The 27,102-nt window shown below is 52.9% G+C and overlaps 12 protein-coding genes across 12 annotated transcripts; 7 read left to right on the plus strand and 5 right to left on the minus strand.

Moving 5' to 3' along the window:
• Positions 1-653: 653 nt before the first annotated feature.
• On the minus strand, positions 654-2,644 carry CKM354_001067000 (uncharacterized protein; the record flags this gene model as incomplete). The annotated part of the gene is made up of 6 exons (XM_044806134.1): positions 654-945; positions 1,002-1,558; positions 1,615-1,812; positions 1,867-2,170; positions 2,221-2,383; positions 2,437-2,644. 6 exons carry the CDS (start codon positions 2,642-2,644, stop codon positions 654-656), a joined length of 1,722 nt encoding a protein of 573 aa, XP_044662069.1.
• Positions 2,645-5,191: 2,547 nt separating this feature from the next.
• Positions 5,192-6,160, plus strand: CKM354_001067100 (uncharacterized protein; the record flags this gene model as incomplete). Its single annotated transcript, XM_044806135.1, has 1 exon — positions 5,192-6,160. One exon carries the CDS (start codon positions 5,192-5,194, stop codon positions 6,158-6,160), a length of 969 nt encoding a protein of 322 aa, XP_044662070.1.
• Positions 6,161-6,402: 242 nt separating this feature from the next.
• CKM354_001067200 (uncharacterized protein) lies at positions 6,403-8,354 on the minus strand (the record flags this gene model as incomplete). The annotated part of the gene is made up of 3 exons (XM_044806136.1): positions 6,403-7,800; positions 7,915-8,225; positions 8,309-8,354. 3 exons carry the CDS (start codon positions 8,352-8,354, stop codon positions 6,403-6,405), a joined length of 1,755 nt encoding a protein of 584 aa, XP_044662071.1.
• Positions 8,355-11,407: 3,053 nt separating this feature from the next.
• Positions 11,408-12,365, plus strand: CKM354_001067300 (uncharacterized protein; the record flags this gene model as incomplete). Its single annotated transcript, XM_044806137.1, has 2 exons — positions 11,408-11,608; positions 11,676-12,365. The coding sequence occupies 2 exons, from the start codon at positions 11,408-11,410 to the stop codon at positions 12,363-12,365; spliced, it is 891 nt and encodes a 296-aa protein (XP_044662072.1).
• A 746-nt stretch (positions 12,366-13,111) lies between these two features.
• CKM354_001067400 (NAD(+) diphosphatase) lies at positions 13,112-14,362 on the plus strand (the record flags this gene model as incomplete). The annotated part of the gene is made up of 1 exon (XM_044806138.1): positions 13,112-14,362. The coding sequence occupies one exon, from the start codon at positions 13,112-13,114 to the stop codon at positions 14,360-14,362; it is 1,251 nt and encodes a 416-aa protein (XP_044662073.1).
• A 458-nt stretch (positions 14,363-14,820) lies between these two features.
• CKM354_001067500 (mitochondrial 54S ribosomal protein MRPL1) lies at positions 14,821-15,805 on the minus strand (the record flags this gene model as incomplete). The annotated part of the gene is made up of 2 exons (XM_044806139.1): positions 14,821-15,481; positions 15,537-15,805. 2 exons carry the CDS (start codon positions 15,803-15,805, stop codon positions 14,821-14,823), a joined length of 930 nt encoding a protein of 309 aa, XP_044662074.1.
• Positions 15,806-16,021: 216 nt separating this feature from the next.
• CKM354_001067600 (uncharacterized protein) lies at positions 16,022-16,915 on the plus strand (the record flags this gene model as incomplete). The annotated part of the gene is made up of 1 exon (XM_044806140.1): positions 16,022-16,915. One exon carries the CDS (start codon positions 16,022-16,024, stop codon positions 16,913-16,915), a length of 894 nt encoding a protein of 297 aa, XP_044662075.1.
• Positions 16,916-17,810: 895 nt separating this feature from the next.
• On the plus strand, positions 17,811-18,551 carry CKM354_001067700 (uncharacterized protein; the record flags this gene model as incomplete). The annotated part of the gene is made up of 2 exons (XM_044806141.1): positions 17,811-18,162; positions 18,220-18,551. The coding sequence occupies 2 exons, from the start codon at positions 17,811-17,813 to the stop codon at positions 18,549-18,551; spliced, it is 684 nt and encodes a 227-aa protein (XP_044662076.1).
• A 257-nt stretch (positions 18,552-18,808) lies between these two features.
• On the minus strand, positions 18,809-19,504 carry CKM354_001067800 (uncharacterized protein; the record flags this gene model as incomplete). Its single annotated transcript, XM_044806142.1, has 1 exon — positions 18,809-19,504. The coding sequence occupies one exon, from the start codon at positions 19,502-19,504 to the stop codon at positions 18,809-18,811; it is 696 nt and encodes a 231-aa protein (XP_044662077.1).
• A 704-nt stretch (positions 19,505-20,208) lies between these two features.
• Positions 20,209-20,859, plus strand: CKM354_001067900 (uncharacterized protein; the record flags this gene model as incomplete). Its single annotated transcript, XM_044806143.1, has 1 exon — positions 20,209-20,859. One exon carries the CDS (start codon positions 20,209-20,211, stop codon positions 20,857-20,859), a length of 651 nt encoding a protein of 216 aa, XP_044662078.1.
• Positions 20,860-21,788: 929 nt separating this feature from the next.
• Positions 21,789-22,427, minus strand: CKM354_001068000 (uncharacterized protein; the record flags this gene model as incomplete). The annotated part of the gene is made up of 1 exon (XM_044806144.1): positions 21,789-22,427. One exon carries the CDS (start codon positions 22,425-22,427, stop codon positions 21,789-21,791), a length of 639 nt encoding a protein of 212 aa, XP_044662079.1.
• Positions 22,428-22,857: 430 nt separating this feature from the next.
• On the plus strand, positions 22,858-24,603 carry CKM354_001068100 (uncharacterized protein; the record flags this gene model as incomplete). The annotated part of the gene is made up of 4 exons (XM_044806145.1): positions 22,858-22,992; positions 23,228-23,299; positions 23,917-24,109; positions 24,161-24,603. The coding sequence occupies 4 exons, from the start codon at positions 22,858-22,860 to the stop codon at positions 24,601-24,603; spliced, it is 843 nt and encodes a 280-aa protein (XP_044662080.1).
• Positions 24,604-27,102: the final 2,499 nt, after the last annotated feature.

Below are 27,102 nucleotides of genomic sequence, written 5' to 3' on the forward strand. Positions count from 1 at the left end.
GTGTGAGAGCATGAAAGACAGCAGAAATCAAGTGGACACATCAAATTCATCCGTCTTACACTGTAGCGACCACCGCCATACTTACAAACCCTTTATCGGGCACAACAACGACAGGGCTGTTGCTGTCTTCCTAATAAAAGCGGCATGGTGCGACGTGCGGCTGAGCAATATGTAACCAATCGACTGTGGAATGTGCAAGCAGGATGTGGGACCTGCAGAATCCTTCGACACACTTAGAACTTCTTAAAGGGCGAAGGAGCTGAAGGATTTTCGGCGCCGACGGGAGGACCACGGGTCAGCCACCAGCGCGTGGAAAGGCGAAGATAATGGATTGAGGTGCCGCTGCATGTTCTCGCAGTTGTTGGTTATAGTAGGAGTCAAGTAGATACAGATGCAACTGATGCAAGTCGTGAGTTTGGGCTTGGCAACTTGCTTGATCGTGGTCTAAATTCGGCTGCACGTGATGCTAGGTTTGCGGAACGACAAGCCGAACGACCGGCCGGCCAGGCATTGGTTGTCAGTGAACACGAATTGCGTGATGGGCTGCTCTTGCACTAGAAGTGTAATTCAACCACACTCTTGCTATTTCGCTTTACACTCTCTATTAGATTCTTTCCTGTGATTTACATGCCGTCACTGTGTTACGAACATCGTTACACTTCCTCCTCGATCGTCTCTGGCAACAAGCGAGTGGTTTCGTCCACTTTGTGATCCTGGATCTCAACTTTACGCCCCTGCGTCCAGACATATGCCACCAGCATTACACCAAAGACCAATCCGAGAGAAGCAAGAATCACGTTGATGGGGATTGGGTTGTCGTGAAAGACTTCATGATTCGCGGCATCGATCAGTGGCTGGCTGAGATTGATCAATCCACTGAAGCAAATGATGGTTCCATACACTCGCCCAAATGTAGCGAAGCCGAACACTTTGGCGGCGTAATCACTAATGCGATGTTAGCTGCGCTGATTGGAAGCAGTCGGACCCGAAGTTTGACTTACGACATGGCAGAATAATACAGCGGCCTCAGCAGAACGAACAAGATGACATTGCCGTAAGCAGCCCACAGAAACGGCAGCGAGCCCAAGATGCCAACTGCTGTGATCAGAACCACAAGAGCCGCCAACATCACAGCGGTAGATGTGTTGTCAAGCAGGAAGCCAATAAACGGAGTCGCCGCCACGCCACCGATTGGAAGAGCAATATCGAAGAACGAGTTGACTGTTCTCGCCAGCTTTTCCGACCCGAGCATGTATTCGTATTGCGACCTGATTGTTGCGATGAAGAAGTTCATCCTGAGCATTTGAAGAACGGTGAGGAGAGTGATCAAGATGAACCAAGGAGAGAGCATCTGCTCTTTGGCCGATTTCCCGTGCAAAGCTCCCCAAACGCCACTAGCCACAAGGTGCTCTCCCTGCTTCTCGTCTCGAAGTTGACGCTCTTGTGCATCACCGATCAGATCTTCGAGCTTCTGCAAGTTGGACTCACGATGCTCGCGTCGCTGTGCACGGAGCCGAGAAACTTCGCCATCGCTGAATTCGTCGTCCGAGTCGTGGACCTGTCCCAATGTCAGCACTATTCTCCAGAGCCGTTAAGAAAATGGAGTCAACTCACATCGCGAGTGACATCTTGCGCCTTTTCGATCTTGCGCTCCAGCTCGGGCAAAGTCTTGTAGCCGTCGGCATTCATTACAGTCAGTTGAGCGACGAGGATGAATGCTGGCACAAGCAGGAAGCCAAAGAAAAACTTTTCCGGGCCAAATTTACCTTCGCTCGACTCGTACGCCAAACGAAAGAAGAGGAAGACTGCAGCCTGTAAAGTATCGCGTTAGTCGCTAACACAAAGAACAGAGACAGTCACGCTTACTGATGCATCAAAAGCGCCCGTCACCATTGCTACAATCGTGCCAGACCATTTCGGAAAAGCGTTAGCGACTTGAAATGATGGGACGAAGATGAAGGTGCCACCAAGACTGAGGAAAATGTTGCCGGCAATGTAGCCATCGAACTCGGAAATGGCAAACGCAAGTGCCATCAACAAACTGCCTACAGCGAGGCTCAAGCTTCCAATGATACCGGCTACTCGAGGACCGTACCTGTCGAGAATCGTGCCGACAATAAGTGCTGATACATTACATGTAGTACTCGCAATTGCGAAGAATGTGTTGAGCCTAGGAAAAAGTCAGTAAAATGTGCGATGGCACGTCGATTGGCAGCCTACCTCAAATCCTGCTCATAGCAAACCTCGACACCCTCTTTGAGCTCCTTCTCCGAACAGAACTCGCGATATACACCTTGATCAACAAGAATGGGCTTCAAAGCCGCGAATCCAAATACAATGCCGGATGCAAGCCAACAAGAAATAATTGTGATGATGACCTGAGCTTTTGTCATTGAGTCAGCATTCGCTCCCGCGAAGTTGAGAGGTAACACTCACCAAGTCGTTGTGCCGTAGAGACTTTGTAGGCAGTCACAGCACCCTGAGGATGTGCTGGGTAAGATTCTGTCTCCGGTTCATGCAGGACATCGTAGGAGACCACTCGTCGCACAGATTTGACAGAACCATACCTCAGGTCTTTGCTGGGCGGCGCATGGGGCTCATAGTCAATGCCGTCTATCGATGTGACACGCTGGAGCAGAGACATGGGACTTCCAACCTTGAATGCAGGGAGGGACACTGTACAAGACCTGTTGAAGGCGTGCTTGTAGAGGAGGAACAGTAGCAGACAACAGTGGCAAGTTGAGAGGATCAGGTATCTGCAAGATAACGCGTCTCACGGTATGGCAGGGACCACTACTTTACTCGAAGCTTCTGCTCCACCACCAGATCTTCTGACAAGCACGATAGACACGACAGACGCGACGGACGGCCAGGCCTTCATCAAATTCTGCTGCTGAACGCCACTCCATTTGCTGTCTGCCTCGCTTTCGTGTGTCACGCTCCATCTCTCGCCGGGTTTCTTTGCTCGATTGTGAATAGCGTATGTGGAGTCGAATATGGCCGATAGCGTCTCATATCGGTCTTGGCTGCCGAGTTCACCGCGCCTGCTTCCCTTGTTCCGCTTTCGCTCAACTTGCGACTTTTGCACCACCATCAGCATGTTTTTCCCATCAACAGGCCAGAAACCTACGAAAGATTGCTCTATCGCATTCGTGCGACCGCCGCTCCTCGCACGGTGTGCAGCATTTGCGACGACACCAACTGCATGTGACACTTGGAAGCAGAATCCCGCTCAGCCAGTAGCGTTGCGCAAGCTCACTTCTGGCATTTCCGGTGCGACAGCTACTCTCAAGCTGGAGCGCTTGAAGAATGATAGCCGAATTGCTATAGCTGATCTCCGGGCCTGGATCGCCCGAGCGAAAGCTGTCGGCAAAGGTTGGTTACAACTCGGCCCTTAGGGCTCGTCTACTGCGCCTGCTTACCGACCACCGCGAAGGATAGTACAGTGCCTCACATGCAGACGGGGAACGGTTAGCAAGGAATATATTGATTTCTAGGCATTTGCTTCCTTTTGGGCAGCCGATTCAGTGCGCTTTTGCTCCAATCGCCGGACTCTAATTGGCAGGACGACTCCGAGAAGCCCTATAGCGTCTGTTAATTGGGTCGATATTGAGCGACATTAACCAACAAATGCCCTGCTCATTTCTGAGCTTATACCCATGTGTTCCGTGTATGCATGTGAGGCACTGTATAAACGAGCTCTTCCCAGCTCGAGAGACCTGATGCATGCCACCTCCAGCATCTTGTCTTTCATCCCATGCACGAACGAGGGTCGAGACTGCAAGGCCAGCATATTGAGTATCGCATCGCGACAGTCCAGCAGTGCACGAACAGACGGTGAGTGTATCAGCAGTGCAGGTACGAACTTTCTTTACAGCTTGGAACCATGCGGCTACATATACGACCGCTACGCTACGGACTAGACACCGCGCGCACACCTTCTTTATTCAGTCCTCATACTCTTCATCGCAAGAGCAAAGCAGGGATCCGAGCTATCATTCGGCCTCGAGACGAACAATGCGTCATCATCCGCGAAAAGGATATCGGAACACGAGCACAAAGTATCACTTCGGAGCGTAGCACGAGCCAGACCGCTCGGACTTCATTCCTCGTTCAACAGCAAAGTGGAGTTGCGCTCTTGGCCGATCTGATCACGGTGATGATCTGAAGGCATGGCGTTTTCTTCGTGCCGCGCCATTGAGATACGCCACAGGCCACCAGCAATTGTTGCACAAAGTCTATGCGACTTCAGCAAGCGTGATGCTTTCTCGCATTCAACTCCGTTCTGCGATGCGTGGCACAGGAGCCCGCAATCTGCTCGTGCACGAAACTCCGATCGTAGAGCGAGTTTGAAGCTGGAGGTGTCTTATATCCCCGCGCCACTCATGCCACCACGGCGAGCACTCTGCAGCCATGTCTTACCCTGCCGCGACCATTAATCAAACAGCAAACACCGATGTATGCAGCTACTACGCGTGGCAGATCGCGTGAACTGCCAGACTTCTATCGCCATTTATGCTGATCAATCCTCCTATCGCACCCCGCTCACTGGTAGCGAGATTATGCGTCTTGGTTGGCACTGCACGCCAAAAGCGATCGCACTCAAAGGCTCGTGATGCGACGGCTCCTTCCCAATGCCAACAACGCGAACATGTTCAAGGCTTTGTTCCTACGTAAAAGGCGTCCATAGCTTCACCCTGATCTGCGTGTCGACCATGCGTCTAAGATTACACACGCGGTCGCCAAACTTTTAGCATGTTCGAGCTCGTAACTTAGTCCGAAGCCATCCCCTGTTTAGCAGCCGCTAACCTCACCTCAAAGTCCGGAAATCAGGATTCTGCCTGCGGGCAACAACATTCCGTAGGGTTTTGCGGCCACGCACAGCATGTGTCTGAGGATGAAATACATCCCGTAGCAGGGTAAGCGAAAAAGACAAACCAAAATCCTTTGACAGATCCTCCAGATTTCCACCGCATGAAGGTGACACAAGCCCGCCCATTTCACAAGTTCTGCAGGAACCCGCCTCGCACATCTCACGACACCTGGACACTGCCACCCTTGCTGCGCAGCAAGACTAGACTTGCCTCCGTCCAGGCGTGGGTGGTCATGGATCTGCACATCGCCAATTGAATCAAGCCTGGGCTCCGAACATCTACAACCCTGATGCCGACGAAGAACCGGACCACACAGGATGCGAACAAAGGAACGTCATGAAGAGTGTGCGTCTCCTCATCTGCCTGCCATGCGCAGAACCGCTGGAAGGCATCCGAATCGATTCGCGACTCTGCTGCCGTCGTTAAAAGAACACCGGAACTCCGAATCACCTGAACGCGACGAGATGGATCCGAGAAGGGATTCGGAGGTGTCGTCCCCCAGCTCCCTGTTCTCCGGCACGACCTTCTGGACAGAGGCCTCCGACGACGACAATCGACCCGAGCCTCCACCGCTCATCCACTCTCTGTTCGAGGAGCTGTCGCAAACTTGGCAATTCGTCGTGGCAGATCCAGTATCGCGAAGAGCCATCATCGTGGATCCTCAGCTAGACAACGCACCATCAGCAACTTCAATCTCCACAATCGCTGCGGATCGTGTATTGTCAGTCATACGCCAGAATCGCTATGTCGTCGAGCGTATCCTCCACACCCACGAATCGAGAGAGCACCCTTCCTCAGCCTGGTATCTCCGAGCACAACTTCTCCAATTCACCGGCCACGCACCCAAAGTCACCATCGGCAAAACAATGGCAGCTGTACATCGCATGTACAAGCGAAAATACAGCATGCGGGCTGCAGATGGCAGTCCATGGAGCAGCGAGTACGAAGACACCAGACTCGCAGATGGTCAGACCTTTTCCATCGGCAACCTCAAGGCAACGGCGCTACACTTCCCTGGTGGAACGTACGCATTCGTCATTGGCCAGCATATCTTCGCAGGTGCTTCCAAGGCCGAGCTCGAGCTCCGCGCTCGGAACAACATGTTGATCGGCGATCTCCAGAGTTTCCGCATCTACACCAGTAACGATGCTCCGCCGGAGAGAAAGGCGCAGTTGACGCCAATCTATGAGCGGGAGCGGCCGATCGGGAAGAGCGGAAAGAAGCTGGTGATTCGGTACGCTGCAGAAGGCGGCCTTGAGGACCTGGAGGAACTTGATGGAGCCTGAGTCTTCGGTTGCCCAGGATGGCAATCGGGTCGATATTTCCTTGCATCATTTGCATGATTCTCATGATACCCAGGATCGGAGTTGGAGGCGGCATTCCCTCGAAGTTCATGCAGAGCTCCTTTCCTTTATTAGTTTTCCTCTTTAGCATTGATCTGTAAAATAGTCATGTGTCATCCCGCGGAGTGGCGTTGGTGTATAATGTATCAATAGTCGACATGGACCGCCGAAATGTCCCATCCGCGTCAAAGACCAGCAAGCTCTCCGGGGCCCATTGCAAGTCCTTGCATGCCGTCGCTGTAGAACATATCGAACCAGGACATGTCAGGTGCGAAGCCAGTCATGTCGCCAATGGCGCTGTCGTATGATGATGCTGACTGTACAGATGCGGTCTCTGCACGCGGGTGGAAGATCTCATGCGCTGCCTTCTTGAGCTGTTGTCCGACGTATGTCGCAATCGACCAGTTCCGACTGAGCGACTTCAGCACGCCAATAATCAAAGCGACTCGATCACGATTCGGTTCTGTCGTGGCTTTCGGATATGCCGAGCATGCGGAAAGCTGGACGACGCATGCGAAAACTAGTCCACAAATGAAGAAAGGTGAGTATCTCTCGACAGGAAGCGATGCCAGATTTGTCAATTCCTTGGAAGCCGAAAGCGCCTTAGCCGCATGCTGTGAGGATGTAGGCGAAACCTGCTCCATATGGCGACGCGCGCAAGCAATTTCCGCTGATGCTGGCATGGTTATCGGTAACTCGCTTCTAGGAAAGTGTAAGAAGATGTTAGAAATATAGACGAACAAGAATGCTTGAAACATCATCTGGTCGACCTCGCCGCTGCGCAGTACAATACCAGCTTTGTCGTTTGGTATGTGAAATTTCCAGCTGGCCATGGCGTTATCGATCGATTGAATGCTGTCGGCGTGCACTTCGTTCGCGCTCGATACGGCTATCACTCGTGCCAGTATGCGAATTGCGTCGATGCGATATGAAGCCGAGGAAAAGTGCCAATCCTCGTCGCCGAATAGCCGATCATCGTACTTTTCCAGAGAGAGTGGCTGAGGGATCCTGCATTGTTCATAGACCTCGGCCTCACATGGGAGCAGAGTGGTGATGTTGACCGAATTGCTCTTGAAACTCGTTTGCCGATGGAGAGAGGCGAAGTATCCATCTGTAACAAACAGCTCCCACCATGTACGTCGCAGGCTTTCCTCATACACTGTGTCTCCACGACCTTGCTGGAAAGCAAACTCAGCCTGATACATACCGAGCTCCAACGCCACATCTGCGGCCTTAGATATCGCAGCCATCGCGCCCAAAGGTTCATATCGTGCGTGTAGAGACATGGAATAAAGCAACGACGCTTGGACCATTTCAGGAGATTTCTCGTTGCTGTTGGCAGCAAGAGCCTCTGCAGCCGTGGAGCGGATCGTATCGCTTGAGATGTTTGGCGCATATTGGCTGCCTATGAACCTGACGACCAGTTTGAGGTATTCTGGGTAGCCTTGATTGAGAAAGCGGCTTCGTGGTACCAGCATGGGGTGGCTTGGGTGAAAGTTGGCATAGTATAAGTTGACCAAATGTTCGTCCTCCGACCGGAGCGATGACGGCGTGCCCGAGGTGGACGATGCGGGAGTGGAGACCTAAAGCATCACAACATCAGTGACATTCTCTCAAGCTGCGGATAGTCGTGGCCTGGCGCATGACTTATCTTGTCCGCAGCAGTGCGAACGGAAACTTAGAGATCAACCACGTACCTGTTGCCCTGTATAGCTACTGCCGTCGCGGCTTTGATCAGTCCAGGAATGCGGCGGTGAGAGGTCTGTCGAAATGTTGGATATCCTTTGTCCATTATTGGTCTCCGGAGTGTGGGTCGTGTAAGAAGCGGCGACTGGGAGTGGCCGTTGTGGTTGGTTTGCTCCTTGCGCCTGGCTCGTCGCGACTTGTCTCTTGACACGCCCTCCACATCCACGCCGCGATGCTATATAGCTACAATGCAGGCCTCGATCGCGACAACGAGAGCAGACGGGTGTCATCGCGTCGCATTTCAGATGCTTCTCGCGGCAGGCTATGCTTCACCAGTCAGCAAATGCTCTCGACCCCTTGAATTCTCTGCAGTCTACTCGCTGCTTCATGATCCAACGCACGTACCCCGACAAGCCAAGGGCGATGGACGCTGCGATGTTTGCGCCATCATGGGGACTAAGCCAACCCGTCTCAGTCAACAAGACTGCGCGCGATAGATGGAGCGCTCCGTTGGACAGTACCTGCCGCCGGTAAGTGCGTGAAGTGGATCGATGCGCCAGAAAGATCGACAAGATGGAGATCCACGCTCTGCTTGTGTATTCTTAGTCGCTGCACGCGCTGGTTCGCTAGCGAGGACTCCAGAATCCAAGGTGGGATCATGAACAGACTTGCGTACAAAAGGCGCCAGCGCTGCGAGTAAGGACTGTCCACTCTTATTGAACCAGTCCTGAGTGGCGAGGTATATTGAGCGTTGACGAAATCGACATGAAGGCCGTGGGGCTGGAACCGAGATTCTGGGCAGGAAGCCGATGAGATGCAACTGTGGTTCGGAGCGATAGTGCGATGCAAACACCCTTCTTGGGGAAGCTTGCATTCGATGTCCTCGGGCGACAATGTTGTTGCATTCGAGGCTCTCGGGGACGCTCATACTTGCAGGGAGCAGTCGGCGAGTAAATATCGCAAGTATGCAGTATTACAGGGGGTAGCCCGGCCTAGTCGTACGATGATAATCCAAAGTGGCATTGCCGTGGCTGCCGTCCGGAGTTCCGCGTGGGGGCCATAGACTCTTCGCAGCGTGCGAAAATCTGTACTGCGTGAGCACTGACTCAAGATTGTTAAGCTGTATTCATTGACGAAGCGACTGGGCTTCTAGAGTGTCGTCTGCCATCGGATCAAGTACGCTGCCAGAGTTCCGGTTGATCCTTCGGTATAGTTGTCGCTGTGCACTTGTCGGCGACTCAAATGCAACTCATCCCTGCACACACCCTGGTTGTCAGCTTGGGAGCGAAGAGAGTTGTGGGACTTCATGTTATTGATGCGCCCATGCGTTCGCATGATTCCGTGATTGCGCTGTGTCTCACCAAGATGGCCATGCCTACATGATCTGTATGCATCAGCAATTTGAAGTTCAGTATCTACTTGCTGGCCAGAAAGTCGGTATGTGTGAATTGACGCCACGGCAAACAGGGAAGCAGGATTCCCACCAGGCAGGGCTTGATCAGAAGGTATGACTTTGCCGCATTACTCCGGCGGACTTCTTCCACGGCATGGCCGCCTTCGCGCTCGGATTGCACTTCGTACTGTCGCGAAGCCGAGAAGCATTGCAATGTCAGTGTGCCAATGTCGTGCTCATCAGCTGCAGCAGGAGCCACATGATCTGGGAGCGGTCACCAGACGTAACCACGTCAAGAAGCGAGGGCAGCGTGTAGGCACTGGCGAACGATCAGATTTGTTTTCCGGTTGACGCGGTCATTGTTGGAGGTGAAAGCCAGGACCAGAGTGCTTCCCGTCCAGACTCCAGAGCATGCGCACGAAGGTTCTTATCATGATATCTGATAGTTCGCAATACCTTCAGCCAGGTCCCGATCACGGCTCCGAACAGCCACAGCGCGCAATCTGGCGTCCGCCGACGGATCCCACTTCCAACGCCTCTGGACGTTGGTGTATATCCACGACTTTCTGTTGAAGCTCGAACGTGGAATAGGCTCTAAATTCGAAGTACGTTGTTGAACAAACCAGCCGATAGCTGCCTGCGGAGGTGGAGGTAAACTGGCCGTGCATTCTTACCCCTCGAAGCCATTCGTGTGTTGGCAAGTGCGCGTGTACCCGCGCATCTGACGGTCGCATGTCTACTGATATTTTCCAGTCCTCTCTTGGTTCCGCCCGACTGCAATTACGGTTGGAGCGCGACCCGTACCACGCTTCAAGGCCAAGCTGGCAATGCCCTCTCGCCATCCTCATCAAGGCAAAATACATGACTCTGTATGCGACCGTACTACAGGTCCAACAGCAGCGTGGATCGAGTGCGCGATATTCGAAGCACGCGACGAAGAGCGAGACATTGGCCACTCTGGTCGATGCAAAGTGATGGGCTCTGCGCGCTGCACGAGCGCGTGTCAAAGCCTGCCTCCGTGAGCAACTGGATCTCATCCGACTCGTCCGTTCGAACCTCATCACTCGCTTGCGCGAAACACACGCAAGATCCGGCGTCGTTGTCCAAGCAAGCGGAGTGCCCGAAGCTGGCGGCGCCGACCTATGCACGCCGTGGCACACTTCAGGTCGCCACGTGGTCGTCGAGGTTGGCGCGTCGCAAAGACAGCCGCGGTTCGTCCATCACCTCAAAGCAGACCGAACTAGGCCGTTTCAATACCATCTATCACGCTACTGACTCCCTATGAGGCTTGGCTGAAAACGATGATGGCCCACTAGGTTCTCGACTCTCGAGCGCTTGTCCAATTACGGTCGACTCTCACTACTCCGCCCAATTCTCCTCTGCAACCTTCCTTCCCGCGAGACACTGATTCGCCGCTGACTTCTTCGCGCGAGCGCATGTTTGCTGCACGTTCTGTCAAGCGGTTCCCGCGTGACTGGATTTCGGCCGAAGGAGACCAGCACACAGTGAAGATCAACGCCTGTAATTTTAGTTCACAATTGCAGATCTACCGCAAAGTCTGGAAGTTTGCCTGAGCAACGCAACACAATGGACACTTCCTCAAAAGGGATTCTCTTTGCGATTAGTATCATGTAGCTGATGTGAGCAGTGTTTCGCAATGCGACTGGCAACGCGAGTTTGTTGCAATCTCGCGTGGACAGCCACGGTACCGACAAGACAGCATGCGCTTTCACATAAGAACGCCACTGAACTGCCAATCCACGCGGCAGACATCTGGCCCAGTCCCGAATGGACCAAGTGCAAGCCACAACACTCGTGCACTTGGCCAAATAGGCAAAACATAGAGTTTCGCTCCCTTACTCTGCGGCGAGACGCTTCGGTCGAGAGCGGTGGGACGAACGCCCTCTCACCACAAACGACTCGGCAACGGTATGGCGAGATCTGGGCGCGAAGGTTTGCCTGTGTCCCATGCTTTCCATGTGTCTGCTTATATTTGCCTCGCGCCTGCGTACCGTTGTAGCTCTGGACATTCGGTCTTCTGCCATCCCCTTTGATCGATAGCGCTTCCTCGCTCCAGTCACTCGTTCAGTTCACTCATCCTACCAGCGACGATGAAAGTTGCAGCAATCACCGTGGCATTTGCTGCCGGGTCTGCTCTTGCGTCCGCGCCAGTGTTTCCATCCAATACCCAATGGAAGAAGACTCTTTTCCTCGACGACTTCACTGGACGATCTGGCACGACCTTCGATGGCACCAAATGGCAAGCTGCAACCGGCACTAGCTATCCAGGTGGTCCTCCAGCATGGGGAACAGTACGTCGAATAACGTGAAAGGCCCTTCAAATCGTCCATTACTTTTGCTAACCTAATCTTGTTTTAGTGGGAAGTCCAGACATATACAAATACCGTGGGCAACGTCCGTCACGCAGGAAACGGCGAGCTGTGGATCGTCCCAAGAAAGATAAATGGCAACTGGACAAGTGCTCGTCTCGAAACAAGGCAAACAAACTTCAAAGCGCCAGCCGGCGGCAAATTGCGCGTAGAAGCAAGAATCAGAATGCCCAACGTTAGCGGTTCCAGTGCTGCCGGATACTGGCCAGCCTTTTGGGCTCTCGGAGGATCTTTCAGAGGCAACTACTGGAACTGGCCTGCGGTCGGAGAGATTGACATCATGGAAAATGTCAACGGCCAGAACACTGTGACAAATGTCATTCACTGCGACAAGAATCCAGGGGGAATTTGCAACGAGCCCTCAGGTCTGGGAGGTACTTATTCCTGCGATGGAGGTAGATGTCCCGGCAGCTACCACGTCTACCAGTTGGTCATCGATCGCTCGGTGAAGCCTGAGCGCATGCGATTCTACGTCGACCAGCGTATGGTGAGGGAGGTTTTCCAGTCTACGCTTGGAAGTGTTTGGGATCAGACTGTCAACCAGGGATTCTTCCTGATACTCAACGTAGCGATCGGTGGTGCTTTTCCGGATGCTGTTGCTGGGTCCAAGACTCCTACTGCCAGTACCGTCGGTGGACGCGAGATGGCTGTTGATTATGTTGCTGTTTGGTCGACATAAGTGCGCAGAACAAAGCATTGATGGAGTAATTGGGAGGCATTTGTTGTATGATAGACTTATGATACCCATGTGACAAGCAGAAACTCACATAGAGCAAGAACGGGAGAAAATTTACTTGAGTCTTGAAAAACTGCGCATCTGTCGTTCTGGTCCTGGCAAGCTATGCATCCTGGTCTGGTTGGACTTGTGCGAGCGCTTGAATGGCAGAACTCAAGACCTAGCTAATGAGTGCCATATGACACTTCGTGCAAGACCGCGGTCACTGTGACCGAAATCATGCGTGTCGAAGCGTGCCTTCGAGATCTACGGGCTTCCTGGTGAGTACCGACAATGTTCATCGCAATTCGGAGCCCAGTTCGGCGGAATTAGAGTGCTTTTGCATCAGCCAAGTGGCGTGAAACGGGGTGATGTTGTGTGACTTTAATGGCCGTCTCTGGGTTTTAACCAGGTTTATCACAGACACTCCAGAAAATGAGTGACTACACTGTCACTACATCTCATCACGCAATGTTGTCGACAACATTGTACGAGTCGCTTCGGGTCGGCGGGTTTGGACCCGTTCATTCTGCCGAGGACCGCCAACGAGGGGCATCGTGATGCAATCAGCGAGCAAGTGCCAGACAATTAGTCAACTGCATAGCAGCTCCATCGTCTCACAAAAATTGACAGTGGTTGATCCAAATCAATTCGATAAATCTGCACTGACGCACTAGAACTACGCACAGATCGGAAAGCCCTGAAACATCATGCCAACACAGCCTGACAATCCGGAGCCCGCCCATCACGAAGTCGACTCGATGCTCTCACGAAAGTTTGGCAAGGAAGTCGCCAACTACTTTTCCGGCTCGCCATTGAACAGAGTCGGCTTCCTTCGCGGCGACCACTCTTTCCTCTCGCAAGCACTCAAACACGCCTCGACCAGTTTCCTGCTCTGCAATGAGCTCCAGCCGCTCGTCCAGCCTGGCCTGCCTGCAGGCAAAGGCAAGCTGCAATACGTCAAGTACGAAGACGTGAAGCCCATTATCGGCGAGGACCCATTCGCGTTATCCGAGAAAGAGTTCATCGAAGCATATGCGAGCGACAAATACATTCCGCAGATGATCTTTTTGGGTATTGATGAGAAGGCTACGAATGGCTTAGAATACCAGGCGAAGAACCTGTACAAAGGAGCACCATACTTCGCTGTCGATGTCACACCGCGCGAGAATGTGGCAGATGCCTGCACAACGCTTATCGAGCGATTGAAGAGCGAGAAAGGATATGAGTTCGGAAAAGGAAGAATCATGGATATCGAGCCTCAGGATGCCGCAATCTATGCCGAAGCAAGACAGCTTCTGGATTGGAATCAGAGGAATCCATTCTGCGCAGCTTGCGGACACAAGACACTTTCTGTGAATGCTGGGTTCAAGAGGACGTGTCCGCCTACGGACAAAGCTGCACAAGCGGATAAGGTGCAGCGACCATCGTGTGTCACACGCACAGGAATCTCCAACTTGTGTTTCCCTAGGACAGATCCTACTGTCATTATGGCTGTAATCAACTCCACCGGCGATAAGATTCTGCTCGGACGACAAAAGAGATGGCCTCCGTACTGGTACTCTACTCTAGCAGGGTTCGCAGAGCCCGCAGAGTCGATCGAAGAAGCTGTGCGGAGAGAAGTGTATGAGGAAGCAGGAGTGCAAGTGGGACGAGTCATTATCCACTCTACACAACCTTGGCCATACCCGGCGAATCTGATGATTGGCGCTATTGGCCAGGCGATTCCAGGCGATGGCGAGAAGATCGATTTGGGCAATGATCCAGAGCTGGACGACGCGAAGTGGTTCTCATTCGATGAGGTCCGACACAGCTTACGAGTGGGCACAAGTGGGCTGGGAGAGGACGCTGGACCAGAATACAAGGAGGGTGATTTGCGCCTGCCGCCTCACACGGCTATTGCTAATCAGCTCATGACGGCTGTGGCCAATGGATTTGCTTCTGGCGAGCCGAAGATCTGATGAATTACAGCACACTGCACCAGTCCGTGAGACTCTAGCAATCAACTGCACAACAGCCTCTCAGTGTGTCTCTCTGGGCACTGTGAATCTTGAAAGATTGTCATGACATTTGAAGCGAGCCTTCAATAGAGCGGCCCGGAGTTCACCAGGACAGAGCTGATGGCTCGCAGCTTCATTTTCAACCAGTCCTCGGCCCCTATACTGTGGCCATAGATGTATATGCGTGGCTTTCCACGTCAGAGATGAAGTCACCAACGCATAGTATAGATAGAGCTTCTCATTGACTGTACAGGTCTTTCTGTCATAATTCTACAATTCGATGCATCTTCTTCCTCTACTCTTTCTTTACGCAACGAAGCTCTTCCTTCTCGCACCAAACTTTCGGTAATTCTCGTGCATAGCGTGCGATTTCAATGTCCTTGATTCTCCCATAGCTCCCCTCTTAAACTCACTTCTCTCTAATTGCTCACAGCCAATTCATTCGGGTCAATCGAGCCCGTCCCCCTAAACTCCCCACTCAAACTCAATCCGGGCCCATTTGTACTCGACAACACAACCTCATGTATATCCTTCGGTGTCTTATCCGCAACCCCGGCAATATCCTTCCTCACCTGCTCCACAAAAGCCTTAATATTCCTCTGCACATCCTCTGGCTTGAACCCTAGCTGTCCAATCGCCAACCTCACCACACCCGCTCGCTCACGATACTCGCTTCCACCCACCATATCCCTCACCGTCGCCGCAACATCTTTCACCACAGTCCCCAGTTTCGCCGAAGGCATTAAACCCCTCGGGCCCAGAATCCTCGCAACACCCGATTTGCCGAGTTTGGGGAGGGAGTCGACGTGTGCGATACATCGGTCGAATTCGATATTGCCAGCTTTGACAGCTTCGAAGATGTTGTCTTCGCCTACGAGGGAGGCGCCAGCTTCTTTGGCGGCTTTTGCTGCAGGGCTGTCTTCGGGGGCTATTACGCAGATTCGAAGGTCGGTTTTGACGGGGTGTGGGAGACGGAGGCGGTTTCGGACTACGGCACCGTTTTTGGGTGTTTTGAGGCGGAGGTGGAGTTCGTATTTGGATGAGCTGGGGGAGCGACCGACTTCTGCGGCGCGGAGGTAGCTGGAGGAGGAGGTTAGTCTGGTTTGTTGTTGCATATTGGGAGAGAAGTGCATACCGCATCGCATCTACGAGAGAGAATTGGATTGCATCTTTTAGATTGGGCGCGTCATATGTTGTCTTTGCCTTCTTTCGCTTTTGTGACGCGGGCACATCTTTTCGTTTGTATTTGGCGGCATTGGCAGATTGGACTGCTGTGCGGATTTGTGTTTGATGCTGGATCGGAAGGAGAAAGGATGGAATTATCGTTGCTGTTCGCGTCTGATTCGTTGCGGCGCGTGATATCGAGGAGAGACAGGAAGGACAATATCGCGCACCGGATGCCATTTTCGAATAGTGTATTGAGGACGTGGACGTTGTCACCTGGAGTACTGTACAGGTCGGCTTGCTGTAATCGAGATGGAGTTGCGGCCAGGCTCGGGAGTGCCAGTTTCATTAGCCATTAATCAATATTTGGCGATAACAGCTACTTTCACATGCGCTGCTTTGGACCACTGTTGCAATGCCTCACCTTGCATCTAATGCCTCCTAGTACGTGTGATCATGTCGCGCTTCCAGATTGGCGCAACGCCAACAACTGCCTCAGCAGTCTCTACACCTGCCGCTGAACCCTCACCAGCCTCGACTCCAGCTCGAAGAAATTCTTCGGACGACTACGATGATGATGACCTCTCTACACTTCCATATCCCACGGAGTTACCTCGTTCAGACTTCCTGAAACCCGACTTTGACGCGCAGACCTATCTGTCGTCCTTACGAAACCGCCACCAGACATTAGAAGACCTGCGCTCAGATCTACGCTCACGCAGCCAATTGCTGAACAAGGAATTGCTGGACCTGGTCAATGGCAACTACGAAGAATTCCTGTCTCTCGGATCTGATTTGAAAGGTGGAGAAGAGCAGGTCGAGGGCGTTCGAGTTGGTGTGTTAGGGTTCGCGCGCGAGGTCGAGGGCATCAAGAAGGCTGTCGAGGAAAGGAGAGAAGAGGTCAAAGAATTGCTGGATGAGAAGAAGAGTATCCGTCGAGAAGTCGTGATTGGGAGACTTCTCTTGGAGGTCAATGAACGTGTTTCTGAACTGGAGACCAGTCTTGGTATCAATGTAGATGCCGAGGACGAGCAGGATCTGGACGACGACGATGAGGAAGACGAAGACGGATCCGAACCTGCAAGTGCACAACTTCGGAAACTCCAGAAGCACACTCAACAGTATCTTATGGTTCAGAGAATGATTGATCGCATTGGCGCTGAGCATCCATTCTTCGTTGCCCAAAAGGCCCGACTGGATGAGATTAGGAAAACCATGCTCCTGGATCTTGCGGCGGCGCTGCGACAAGCGAAAGCTGAGAAGTCTCAAGAACGCACCCTGCAAGTCATCAAGCTCTACGCGGATCTTGGTGCAGAGGCAGAGAGTGTCAAAGTGCTGAAAGCCGGCTGAAAAGATGGCGTACAACGTTATTACTTTCTAAGACACGTGTCGGCACGTCTCGAGCTCGAACCACGAACTATCGCACACGACGAGCAATGCGTGTGCATCTCATGAGCCTATGGCCAATCGCACTGAGCCCTCAGAGCGTGTTGAGCTTTGAAAGCGTCATCAAGAAGACCGTGGTTTTGTTGGTTGAGCATTGTCCGTGCTCGGGACCTGAGCTTCGCGGCCTCTGGAGTGGCTACACTTCGAGCACACTGTCTCCACCTGACACTTCAGGCGTTCGCTTCCTGTGTGCTAATGGGCTTCTCTCATGCCAGGATCAGCCCATGGTCTAGGATGTCTCCAACTTCGCACTGCACGGCCCTACGTCTTTCGTCTGCGCACAATAGCAGGAGCGAGTGGGATCAGTAGCTCTCAGCCGCCTCGAATGAAGGGCCAGCGAACAGCGCCACGCGGTGGGCCAACGATGCAATGGCTTTTGCACGCCGTCGGTTCGATCCACCACCCGAGAGATCCATCTCAGACCCTCATCTCAAAGCTGCTTCGAAGGAGGAATATCTAATCAGCCATGTCTGAGCGTATCAGTTAAACAAAGCACATCTGACAGCCCATCACCACTATGTTGCAAGCATTGTTCGCAACTGCTTTGCTATATAAGTCTACAGAATGGATTGTCTGGTTTGTCCTCCAGGACATTCACTTCTTTCGCCGCTGCAACAGGCTCTCCACAACAGGTGCTGGCCACCTATTTCAACTATTATTCCCCTTACCTTCTGTCTCCCATTCACGGAAAAGCCGCTCACACTACCCATATTCATCCTCGAAGAAACTGCATCTACAGCTGGTCCCACGAAATCTTACAGTTACGACCTTCTTAGCAACACCATTCTACGCCACCAGGATGTACGAGACCCAAGAAGAATTAATCGCTCGCTTCAGCCGGCTACAGCATCTCAGCCCAGCACAGTTGGCGCAGTTCTCGCGGGACATTGACACGCTACGTCCAGGAAACTACCATGACAACCGAGAGATTCGGCGCAAGGCAATATGCAATATAGTTGGGCGTCTTGGGCTATGCATTGAGGATGCCGCGGCTGTGGTCAATGACCTGATGATGCTCTTCGACGCGAGGCATGGATGGGGAGTCACACACCGTGATCCACATCCACCAGCCCGAGCGTACAGACGGTCTAAAAGAAATCGAATGCCAACTCCTGATCCCGAAGTGGTTGAAGAGGAGGAAACGATTGAAGGTAAATCACGGCATACATGTAAAAAAGAACAGTCAAAGGCTGATATTAGCATGTTAGACTACCAGCAAGGACTTGGACCTCCGCAAGGACCTCCTACTCCAGATCCAACTCCCTGTCGGCTGTCCCTAGAACCCGGAGCACGGTTTGATGTATCTTGGCCGGAGCCGCCGACGCCAGCTCCATGGTTGAATACCCCTGTTCATCAAGAAACTATTCAGTCGCTCTCTCTGGAAAACAGCATGCTGCGCGCAACACTAACTGAGCGCGACTACGAGATCTTCGAGCTGGAGTTGAGCAACGGCCGTCTTCAAGTGGAGGCCATGTCGGAGCGAGCGAAGCGACGCAGGGTACTGCAGAGATTCCGAGATCTGGCTGACGAGGAAGACTGAAAGGCTTACATGTATGACTGAGAGGCCTGGAGCCGCTGTTCAAGGCGGGTAGTCACCTGGACAACGATCGGAAATGTGGCCTTGGATGTATGATTGTGGCAGACATGGACATAATTGTGTGCATGCAACATAAATAATATTGTACAAATGGGAGGCTGTTTGAACTACTAAGTTCCAATTCTCTTCACATCGTTTACTTCGTAAATCTCATTGCGTCTTACAATCATTCCACTGCTCAAAACAATTTCGATATTCGATCACAACTTCGCAGCCTTCCTCTCCTCTTTCCACAACCCAACCAACCCTTCTCCACTCGTCCCCAATACCGGATCCCTCTCCGGCTTGGGCACTTTCCACACATCCCTAAAATGCTTCCCATCATCCTCCTGCCCCACCGCAAAATCCCAAGCACTCCCAATTGGATACGCGCCCAACATCGTGAAACCCTCCAACTTAATCCCCTTCAAGACCTCACTCGGATCCTCCACCTTCCCAATCCAATTCTCATCTCTCCCAGGCGTCAACAGATCGAATTCCGCCTCCGGCTTCGTATCATACGTCTTATGCGCCAACCCTGCAGGCAAAACGAACACATCTCCAGCTTTGGCTTGAATCTCGATACCACCTTTCTCCCAGGCTTCGCCATGAGTGTTCGCTTCAAGGTCAGAGGAAGTATCGGCTACGCCGAAACGAATTGTGGCGGTTCCGGAGAGGACGGCCATGCATTCGTGAGCGGCGGAATGGTAGTGGGATTGTTGGGTGGGACCATAGCGGAAAATCCATTGTACGAGCCAGTTGTTGGAGTGGAAGAGTTGGTAGACTGTGCTGGGGTCGTAGGTGGAGGGGTTTTGAGGGTGTCTTTGAGTTAGGAGGCCTGGGTAATGGAGGAGAGGGTAGGGGTTGTTGGGAATGAGGGGTGTGGGCGGGAGGTTGTAGGTTTTGACTCGCACCATAGTGAAGATTGTATCAAGAACTGTGTATAATGGGACAGTGTGGTTCTTGGTTGATGATTAGACCTACATTTTGCAGACGCAGCTTACAATATATCTACGACTGTCGTCGGACTTGGTGTGCGAGAAGTGGCATGTAGCGGATCGTCTTGCCTCTTTGGACTGGAAAGGCGGGGTCGTTCGCGGTCGTGGCTCCGTTGTCACTCGGTCTCCTGCACGTCATCTTTGGTGTAGAGATACGGAGATGCTCTCTGATCGGCATCGGTATATGTCTTGAAGATTGCGATGAAGTTCGCAGGTCGGATGTTCTTTGTTGTCAATGATAGAGTTCTGCAGCCCCACTCTGTGGCTGAGGTCTCAGAACCTGTTCCCTTTGCATGCCGGCTCGGCAAAAAGACGTGGCAGGAATGGATGACGTTCAAGTTCCAAACATCGTGGTGGAGAGGCCGGAAGGGCGGAAGAGTTGGTAGTAGCAGGGCATAAGTGCGCGATATATTGTGCAATCCGTTTTTGAGAGCCATGCTCAGCCTTGTTCGCTCTCAATGGCAAGGCTTTGTTGCTCCTGCGCCGAGTACCCGGGGACCGACCGAGTTGCTGCTTACCAACGGATTACAAGCCAGACCTAGCAGTATAACACTTCGACCTTGAAGATCTCATGTAAACATAGAAACATCATCCCAAACAATCGCTTCCCGGCAGCTACAATCATGCAGTTATCCTTCTTCGAGCGGCTGCCCGCTGAACTACGCAATCTATGCTACGAGTATGCCCTGTACGAGCCCGACGGAGCTGGGATACGAAACGAGCCAAGTCTGCTGTCGACCTGTAAGGCGATCCGCGAAGAAGCCGAGCTGATGTACTATGCTATCAACGCCTTCGAAGTCACCATTCACGAAGATCATATCGACCATGCTTTGTGCCAATGGCTCGAGGACAAAGCGGGCCCACGGCTACGTTCGATTCGAAGTCTGTCCTTGCATGTGCAAATGCCATGGATATCTGCTCAGCCCACGGACACCTCCAATGGCTTGCCAGAGGGCGAGGACGATGAATGTGGCTCTCTTGGCTGTTTACATCTCATGCATATCATGAAATCACTCAGAACGGCCTCTTTCAATGACCGATCGCTGGAGAAGGTGGTCAGGTTTACGCTCAATGATGCGCGGGACGATGAGCATTTCGACAAGATCGAACATATGTCGACGGCGGATCAGGATCGGTACAGGGGGGCGAAGTTTTTGATTCTATCGCTGGTGCACGGAGAGTCGACCACAGTGGAGGCTCTGGAGAGCGACGACTGCGAGCGGCGGTTAGAGGAATTGGATCATGAGCTTCGGGAGAGACGTGCTGCGGCGTGATGTGCAGCGCTCGGCTGTGGCAGACACGGGAACTCATTTGCAATTCATATACTGCGAGATGCTGCTTCAGCACCTTGGCATGAGTCTCGTTGGATCGTGATGCGCAGGCGCTGGACAGATTCCAATGATTCTCAGCAACGAATTCTAGCTGCGCGACTCGTGGCGTTGTATAGTGTGCCTGCGCAGTACGGACTTCTTTTCTTCGCCCCAACTGTGCATCAATCTCATCTTTCCGTTGCAGGAAGGGTCGGTATTTCAATGTAATGGTCGGCGTTGTTGTCCTGGACTCTGTCGAGGTGAATGTCTCGTGTTGATGGTGGGCGGCAAGTGCTTTGAAAGTTGCTACTCACTCCGGCTTGCAGAACTGAACTCCATCCACTCTGACCAACGCTGTGACAGCACAACATTCACACGACTACCAGCGCACTCCGTTCCTCATCCCACACACCTCGTCTCTATCAGCCTCATTCGATCTCCAGCATCTCCTGAGCTTTCTTCTTCGCGGCGAGAATGTCATCCTACCCGATCGAGCAGAACGCTGTCGCCCACCGCCTTGAGCATTCGAGCAGTCAGCCAATACAGGTAAGCAGTAGCAGCCCCTTTCATCTGACTTCAGCCATTGGAGGATATCTGTCGCCGCCTCAAAGGCAAGTCACGGGTCTTCAGTCGAGTGCGCGCTGCGGTGGCACTTGGCCATCAAGGCACGTCCTGAGTGCCAGCGTCCTCAATACATCGAAACGCCTGTGGAAGGCAGTACACATGGAGGAATCCTACAAGAGGAGTCTCGGACAATGCATGCTGCGTCGCAGCTGGACACCGACGGCGCGAGGGCTTGGTCGACTCTCCAACACGGGTTTGTCAAACGAGCCTTTCACGAGGAAAAGCCATGGTCTCCAGCTCCCGACCATGGTTCAGGATCTCGGTCTATCTCAGCGATGGGCGAGGAGACGCTGCAGGCTATATTGTGCTGCGCTTCCTGCCCGCTGTCGGGAACCGGGTCGCAAAGGAACAACTGTAACCACGGTAGCTTCTGATGAGCTGCGTGTGAGGTCGTCCGGCAGAATGACTTCCCTAGCCATCGCCGTCGTGGTGCCGACAGGTATGCTTCTTCCCATACTGCTGATACGGATCCGTCGCATCGGCCTGCTATCCTGCTTCTGCTGCGGACGCTTTCGAAAGCTGAATAAACTTGCTCTTTTCTGAGTACTCTTGCGGCTTCCTTCGCTGCTCCCAGAGCTTGCCTCCGGCACGCTTGTCAGAACTCGGCGCATACCTGGTCGAGGTATTTGTGGTCTTGGGAGGGTGGCATTCGCAACCGTGATTTCGCCCAGAGGAGGCATATGAGATCCATACTCGTCAGCCAAACTCAGTCGTGTCTTTGCGCATATCTCTGCGATGCCATCGATAGCTATCTGGAAGTCCCGATTGCCGTCGACCGACCGGAGAATGTCCGCAAAAGCATAAGATGAGATTGGAGGCAGTGTTTGCGCATCGTGGATCCTCGCCACAGGTCTCTCCGTAGACCTCTTGCCATCTGTGTATGCTTTCACAAGCACCGGCTGCGCCATAGCGACATGCTCGCGAGAGGTGCAGTAGCACAGAGAAGCCAAAGAAGCCCACAATGGTGATACAGCTCCTGAGACACTGGAGCAGCAAAAGCCTGGTCCTCGCGCAGCCAGCTTGGCCAAGAATCGACCGGAAATGCAAGGCAGACCATCATCACATTCAATCGTATAGGGAAGCTGACGGCGCTTTTTGCCGTGTCATCGTTCCGGTCAATGGAATTTGAGACCTCAATGACGAATTCGAGAAGACACCCTGCCTGTGCCTGCGCTTGGAATTCATCTTGCGGACCTGGCTCGCTGCGGGTCCCCGACTTGTGGCTGCCTTTCGGTTGAGGGCTTGGCTGGATTCGTCTCAACTTCACTCCTCTTTGCACGCTTTCGACTTGCACACTTCCCGAGAGCACGCATATCTGCATCGAGCTGAAGTTGCATTATGTCGCAAGAAGAAGACTTTCGGATCAAAGGAGCCGCTCAGGTAGCCGATACTCCTGCTCAAGATCCGACAGAGTCTACAGATCAGCCGAAAAAGTTGGTCGAAAATGCAGACCAAGCTGAAGAGGCTGAGCAGGTGAGTTCAGTAACTCTCACGACATGGAGAAAGGAATTCCGGCCACATCTATGTCGCTCTAGACGGACCATATGGGTGCCATCGATGCATGTCGAAACGATCCGAGGTGTCCGCCCGCTTGCTGTGGCGCGTGTACTGTCAGGCCTTCGCACGTGGACGTGCGCTAGGCGCATCCTTTCGCGCTACAGCATAATATACAGATTTTGTCCATTCAGGGTGTGCTAACTTGCTGTAGGCCCAGGAAAAAGAACAGGAGGGTGAAGAAGTAGTCGCCGGCGAGACGAACGACGAAACGTCGGCAGACCGCGTAAGTAATAAATGCTGCACGCTCTTCCTCGTCTCCTTCCGATTTGGCATCCACACTGGTCGTGTACACTCCGATAATGGTGTGTCCTTCCTCCCAAGGCATACTGCAATTGTCCAGGTCTCCTCCGGGCCTTCGCGCAGCCAATCCGCTCCACCAGCTCTTGCCCCGGCGTCCTTGAAGCGATCGTGTCTCTGGCGTCCGGCTCGGACGCAAGCTGTGCTCGAAGCACCTTGTGCCATGTGGGTTGCTGAGAAGAGCCCTCGACGGCTCATGACGGCGCCGATGTTCACCGAGTGCTCGATGAAGGAGAGGATTGGTGCACGGGACGGCCATTTCTGCCTCGCGCTCTTCGAAGGCTCCGCTGTCGAGCAGTCGCTGCTGGATGTTGTATCAGGTTTGCAATTTGCCTGAGCTTTGCGATTGATTCCAGAGGGAAGCCTGTTGGTGCTGCTACTACAGCTCACCGAACCATCCCGCCAGCTCGCACGGACCCTGCATGTTTGACTCTGGCGATTTTGCTCAACCCACTACCCACCACCCTTTCTTCCTTTTATCTCGCACTTCATTAGCACCACCACGCCAACACGTCAGCAAACATGGCGACTGACGGATACCAGAAGCTGCGAGAGAAGTACTATTGGTACAAATGCGAGAATCCCTCGCAGGGTGAGGGCATTCCCACCCACTACTTCACCAACACGAAGTCCGGCGAATCAAGCTGGACAGAGCCACCAGAGCCATATTGGCTCTACAACACCGAGCTGGGCGGTCCAGACCCAGTGGGTTTGCAATACCCACCAGGCGTTGAGCGTAAGTTCTCTGGTGTTCTCTTACACACTGTGCCATCTAACACGACAACAGAGCCGAATGCCGCGCAAAAATCCGCAGAAACACACCCACTGCGGTACAACCCAAGAATCCACGGCGACTACGACCCAAACGCCGACTACGCCAAGTACACCGAGCAGCGCCTGGCAGAACAAAGCGGCGCCACCACCTACAGCGGCGCGGCTGCAGCAACAGCCACTGGAAGCGCCGACTACAGCTCCATCATGGCCCTCAACGCGCGCACGGGTAGCGCTCAACCATCACATCTCTCCGCCGACCGCCACAACGACTTTGCCAAGAGTGGCAGGCAGATGAACGCATTCTTCGACGTCGACGCCGCCGCCAATGCTCATGAGGGCAAGTCGCTCAAGGAAGAGCGCAAGAACAAGAAGCTCAGCAAGGCCGAAGTGAAGGCATTCAATGAAGCACGCAAGGAGAAGAAGCAGAAGAAGCGGCTGGCGTTCTACAAATCATGAGCGGGAAAAGTCGTGCCTTCTTCACTTGTACTTTAGTTCTTCCTTCACTGCATTAACGCCAAGCGATACCCTGGAGCAGGCGGGCGTCCTCACTTTCATAGGATACTAAAAATGGGAATTGTCGATGATATGTGCTTCTGACCACAGGTCAATTCCAATGCTAAGAGATATACAGCTGGGTCCATACTGATGAGGTGGAGGCAGGCAGAACACGGAGATGATGCTGCATGCTTCTGATGGTAAGTCCACTTCAACACCTTCAAGTGGCCAAATGGCCCCCATGCTAACAATGCACTTTTGACGGAGAACCGGCTAGACAGCGTATACTTCTGGCAGTAAATCGACTTCACTGCCTCCAGAAGTTCAGCCGCCTCCCACACCAACGAGGCGAAGCTAGGCGGAAAGCTCAGAGCATGATGTATGCTTCTGATTGGAAGTCCATCTCAGTGCCACCATGTATCAATGAGCTGCGACACTGATGAGAAGAATGCTGGCAGTGAGCCGGTGGAACGGAATATGTTTCTGGTAGTAAGCCTGTCTCCACGCCTTCAAGTGTCCGGCTGACCCCCATACTGACGCTTGGAGTACAGCAGAGAAACGATGGGATTATGAGTGCTTCTGGAAGCCATTCTTTGTGGATGCTGCCAGATACCGAACTGCCTCCCAGAAAAGCAAAGCGAGATTCAAGGAGAGAATACCTGTCAGATGCTGACTTCTAGCCGCATACTCTTCTTATTGCTCACAGGTACGCTGACCGCTCAGATATCGGCAAGCAGAGTTCTGCAGAGAACGGCCAATTGAGTTGTGGGTGAGTTCAAGCACCATGATTCCAGCATTTTGCTTCAATCAGCGAACTTCCAGATTGTGCTCGTTAACGTGCCAATAGCGCCCTTCGTCCTGCGTATGACCAGGTGGAGAGACGCAGAGACGGCATCATGCTTCTGCTGTAACTATCTGATCAATGCTACTAAATGTGCGGAATGGCTCGTGGGCTGGGGGAACAGTTTCGGGAAGTGCGAACAAACTTCAAAAGAGAACAAGACTCGAGCAAGCTGGACATGGCTGCAAGTGGTGTCTTCATGACAGCATGGTGCTATTGGCAATTCATCATGGGGTATAGAACCACGGCGTGGAAAGAGAGCAGTTAGATACCACATACGTGGGTGCAAGCAACACGGTGGATCGTGGTTTGCTTTCAGCAGCAAGCTACAAGACTGCGCTTACTGATTTCGAACAGCGTCCGGTCTCATGCTGGGTCTTAGGCGGAGGCACAGCGCCACTTGTGTGCCGACATACTCATCTCATCAACGCCGCCAAACTCTGCTCCACTCGCCGACGGTGCATTCCAAGACGCTTTGCGGGAGTTGTTTGCAAAGCTTCGTAAGATTTCGCGTATCAATCTCACCGGCAAGAAGGAAAAAGTACTAGCCGCGGAGGATAGTATCCTACGCGCCCCCAGAACTCTACATCTCAACCCGTCCGCCGTCAAGCCCGCCCGGAAATCAAGGCAGAGCAGAGGAAGGCAATGGTGGTGGGAAAGTATCACTGGAGGCTCGTCGCTCATGTTTCTGCTCCACCGCGCAGTACAATGCTACCAAGTCTCCGAAAGCCAGGGAACGAAAACCCGCATTTCCTGTGAGACGTACATCTTCTTCGTGATGCTTCCATCGGCAATCTCATCCCCTGCCATCGTCGAGGAATCTCCGGCTTGATTCTCGCTGTGCCGTCACCCGGAGAAGGACGCTATAAGATTCTAAGTAGAGCAAGAGTAGAAATCTGGAGAGCTCGACAAGATCCACATCGCGATCAACATCGACTCTCCCGACTGGTACATCAGTCCAGACGTCAATATCGTGCTCACCGAACGCGACAAGCTGGAGAGCACAGCACTCGCTTGCCCGTTATCATTTCCACCTGAGTTCGAACGGCTGCTCCAGTCTTCCACTGCTCCGACACACAGCCATTTCTTTGCTCTGCCATCGCCTCAAAAAGGCACAGGGGGTGTATATATCATTATCTACGAGAAGTCTGGCAAACAGCCAAAGCTCTACATTTGCTCAGGCACATCGAAATTGGTCAGTATGCCAGGAAGAACACCACAGTAGCATCCTGACAACTACTCGACTCTGCCACACCTCGTTGTATAGGCTCTCGAAGAAGGCTCCGCGACCTCGCATAATGGTACTCTGTACCACGCACCAGTCCCGCGACCTGAGATCCGTCCAAGATCACGAAGATTCGGAAAGGCTACAGAGGACATGTCCTCTGTCGACTTCATGCCATCATACCACACCCAACAACTGGATCACTATCATGAGCATCCGGTGCGCTGGGAGCGGGATGCGACACGCTGGACTCCGTTGTGTTCCCATTCGCCTCTGAGGAAGGGATCAAGGGCGATCTAGGGCCCGCTAACGAAGAGCTTGAGATAGCTGCAAAAGCGCGAGCAGATTGGAAGCGTGAACAATATAGGCAAAAGGTACAGAATTTCACTCGTGT

Source organism: Cercospora kikuchii (genome assembly GCF_019650295.1).
Source record: "Cercospora kikuchii DNA, contig_00007, whole genome shotgun sequence".
NCBI lineage: Eukaryota > Fungi > Ascomycota > Dothideomycetes > Mycosphaerellales > Mycosphaerellaceae > Cercospora > Cercospora kikuchii.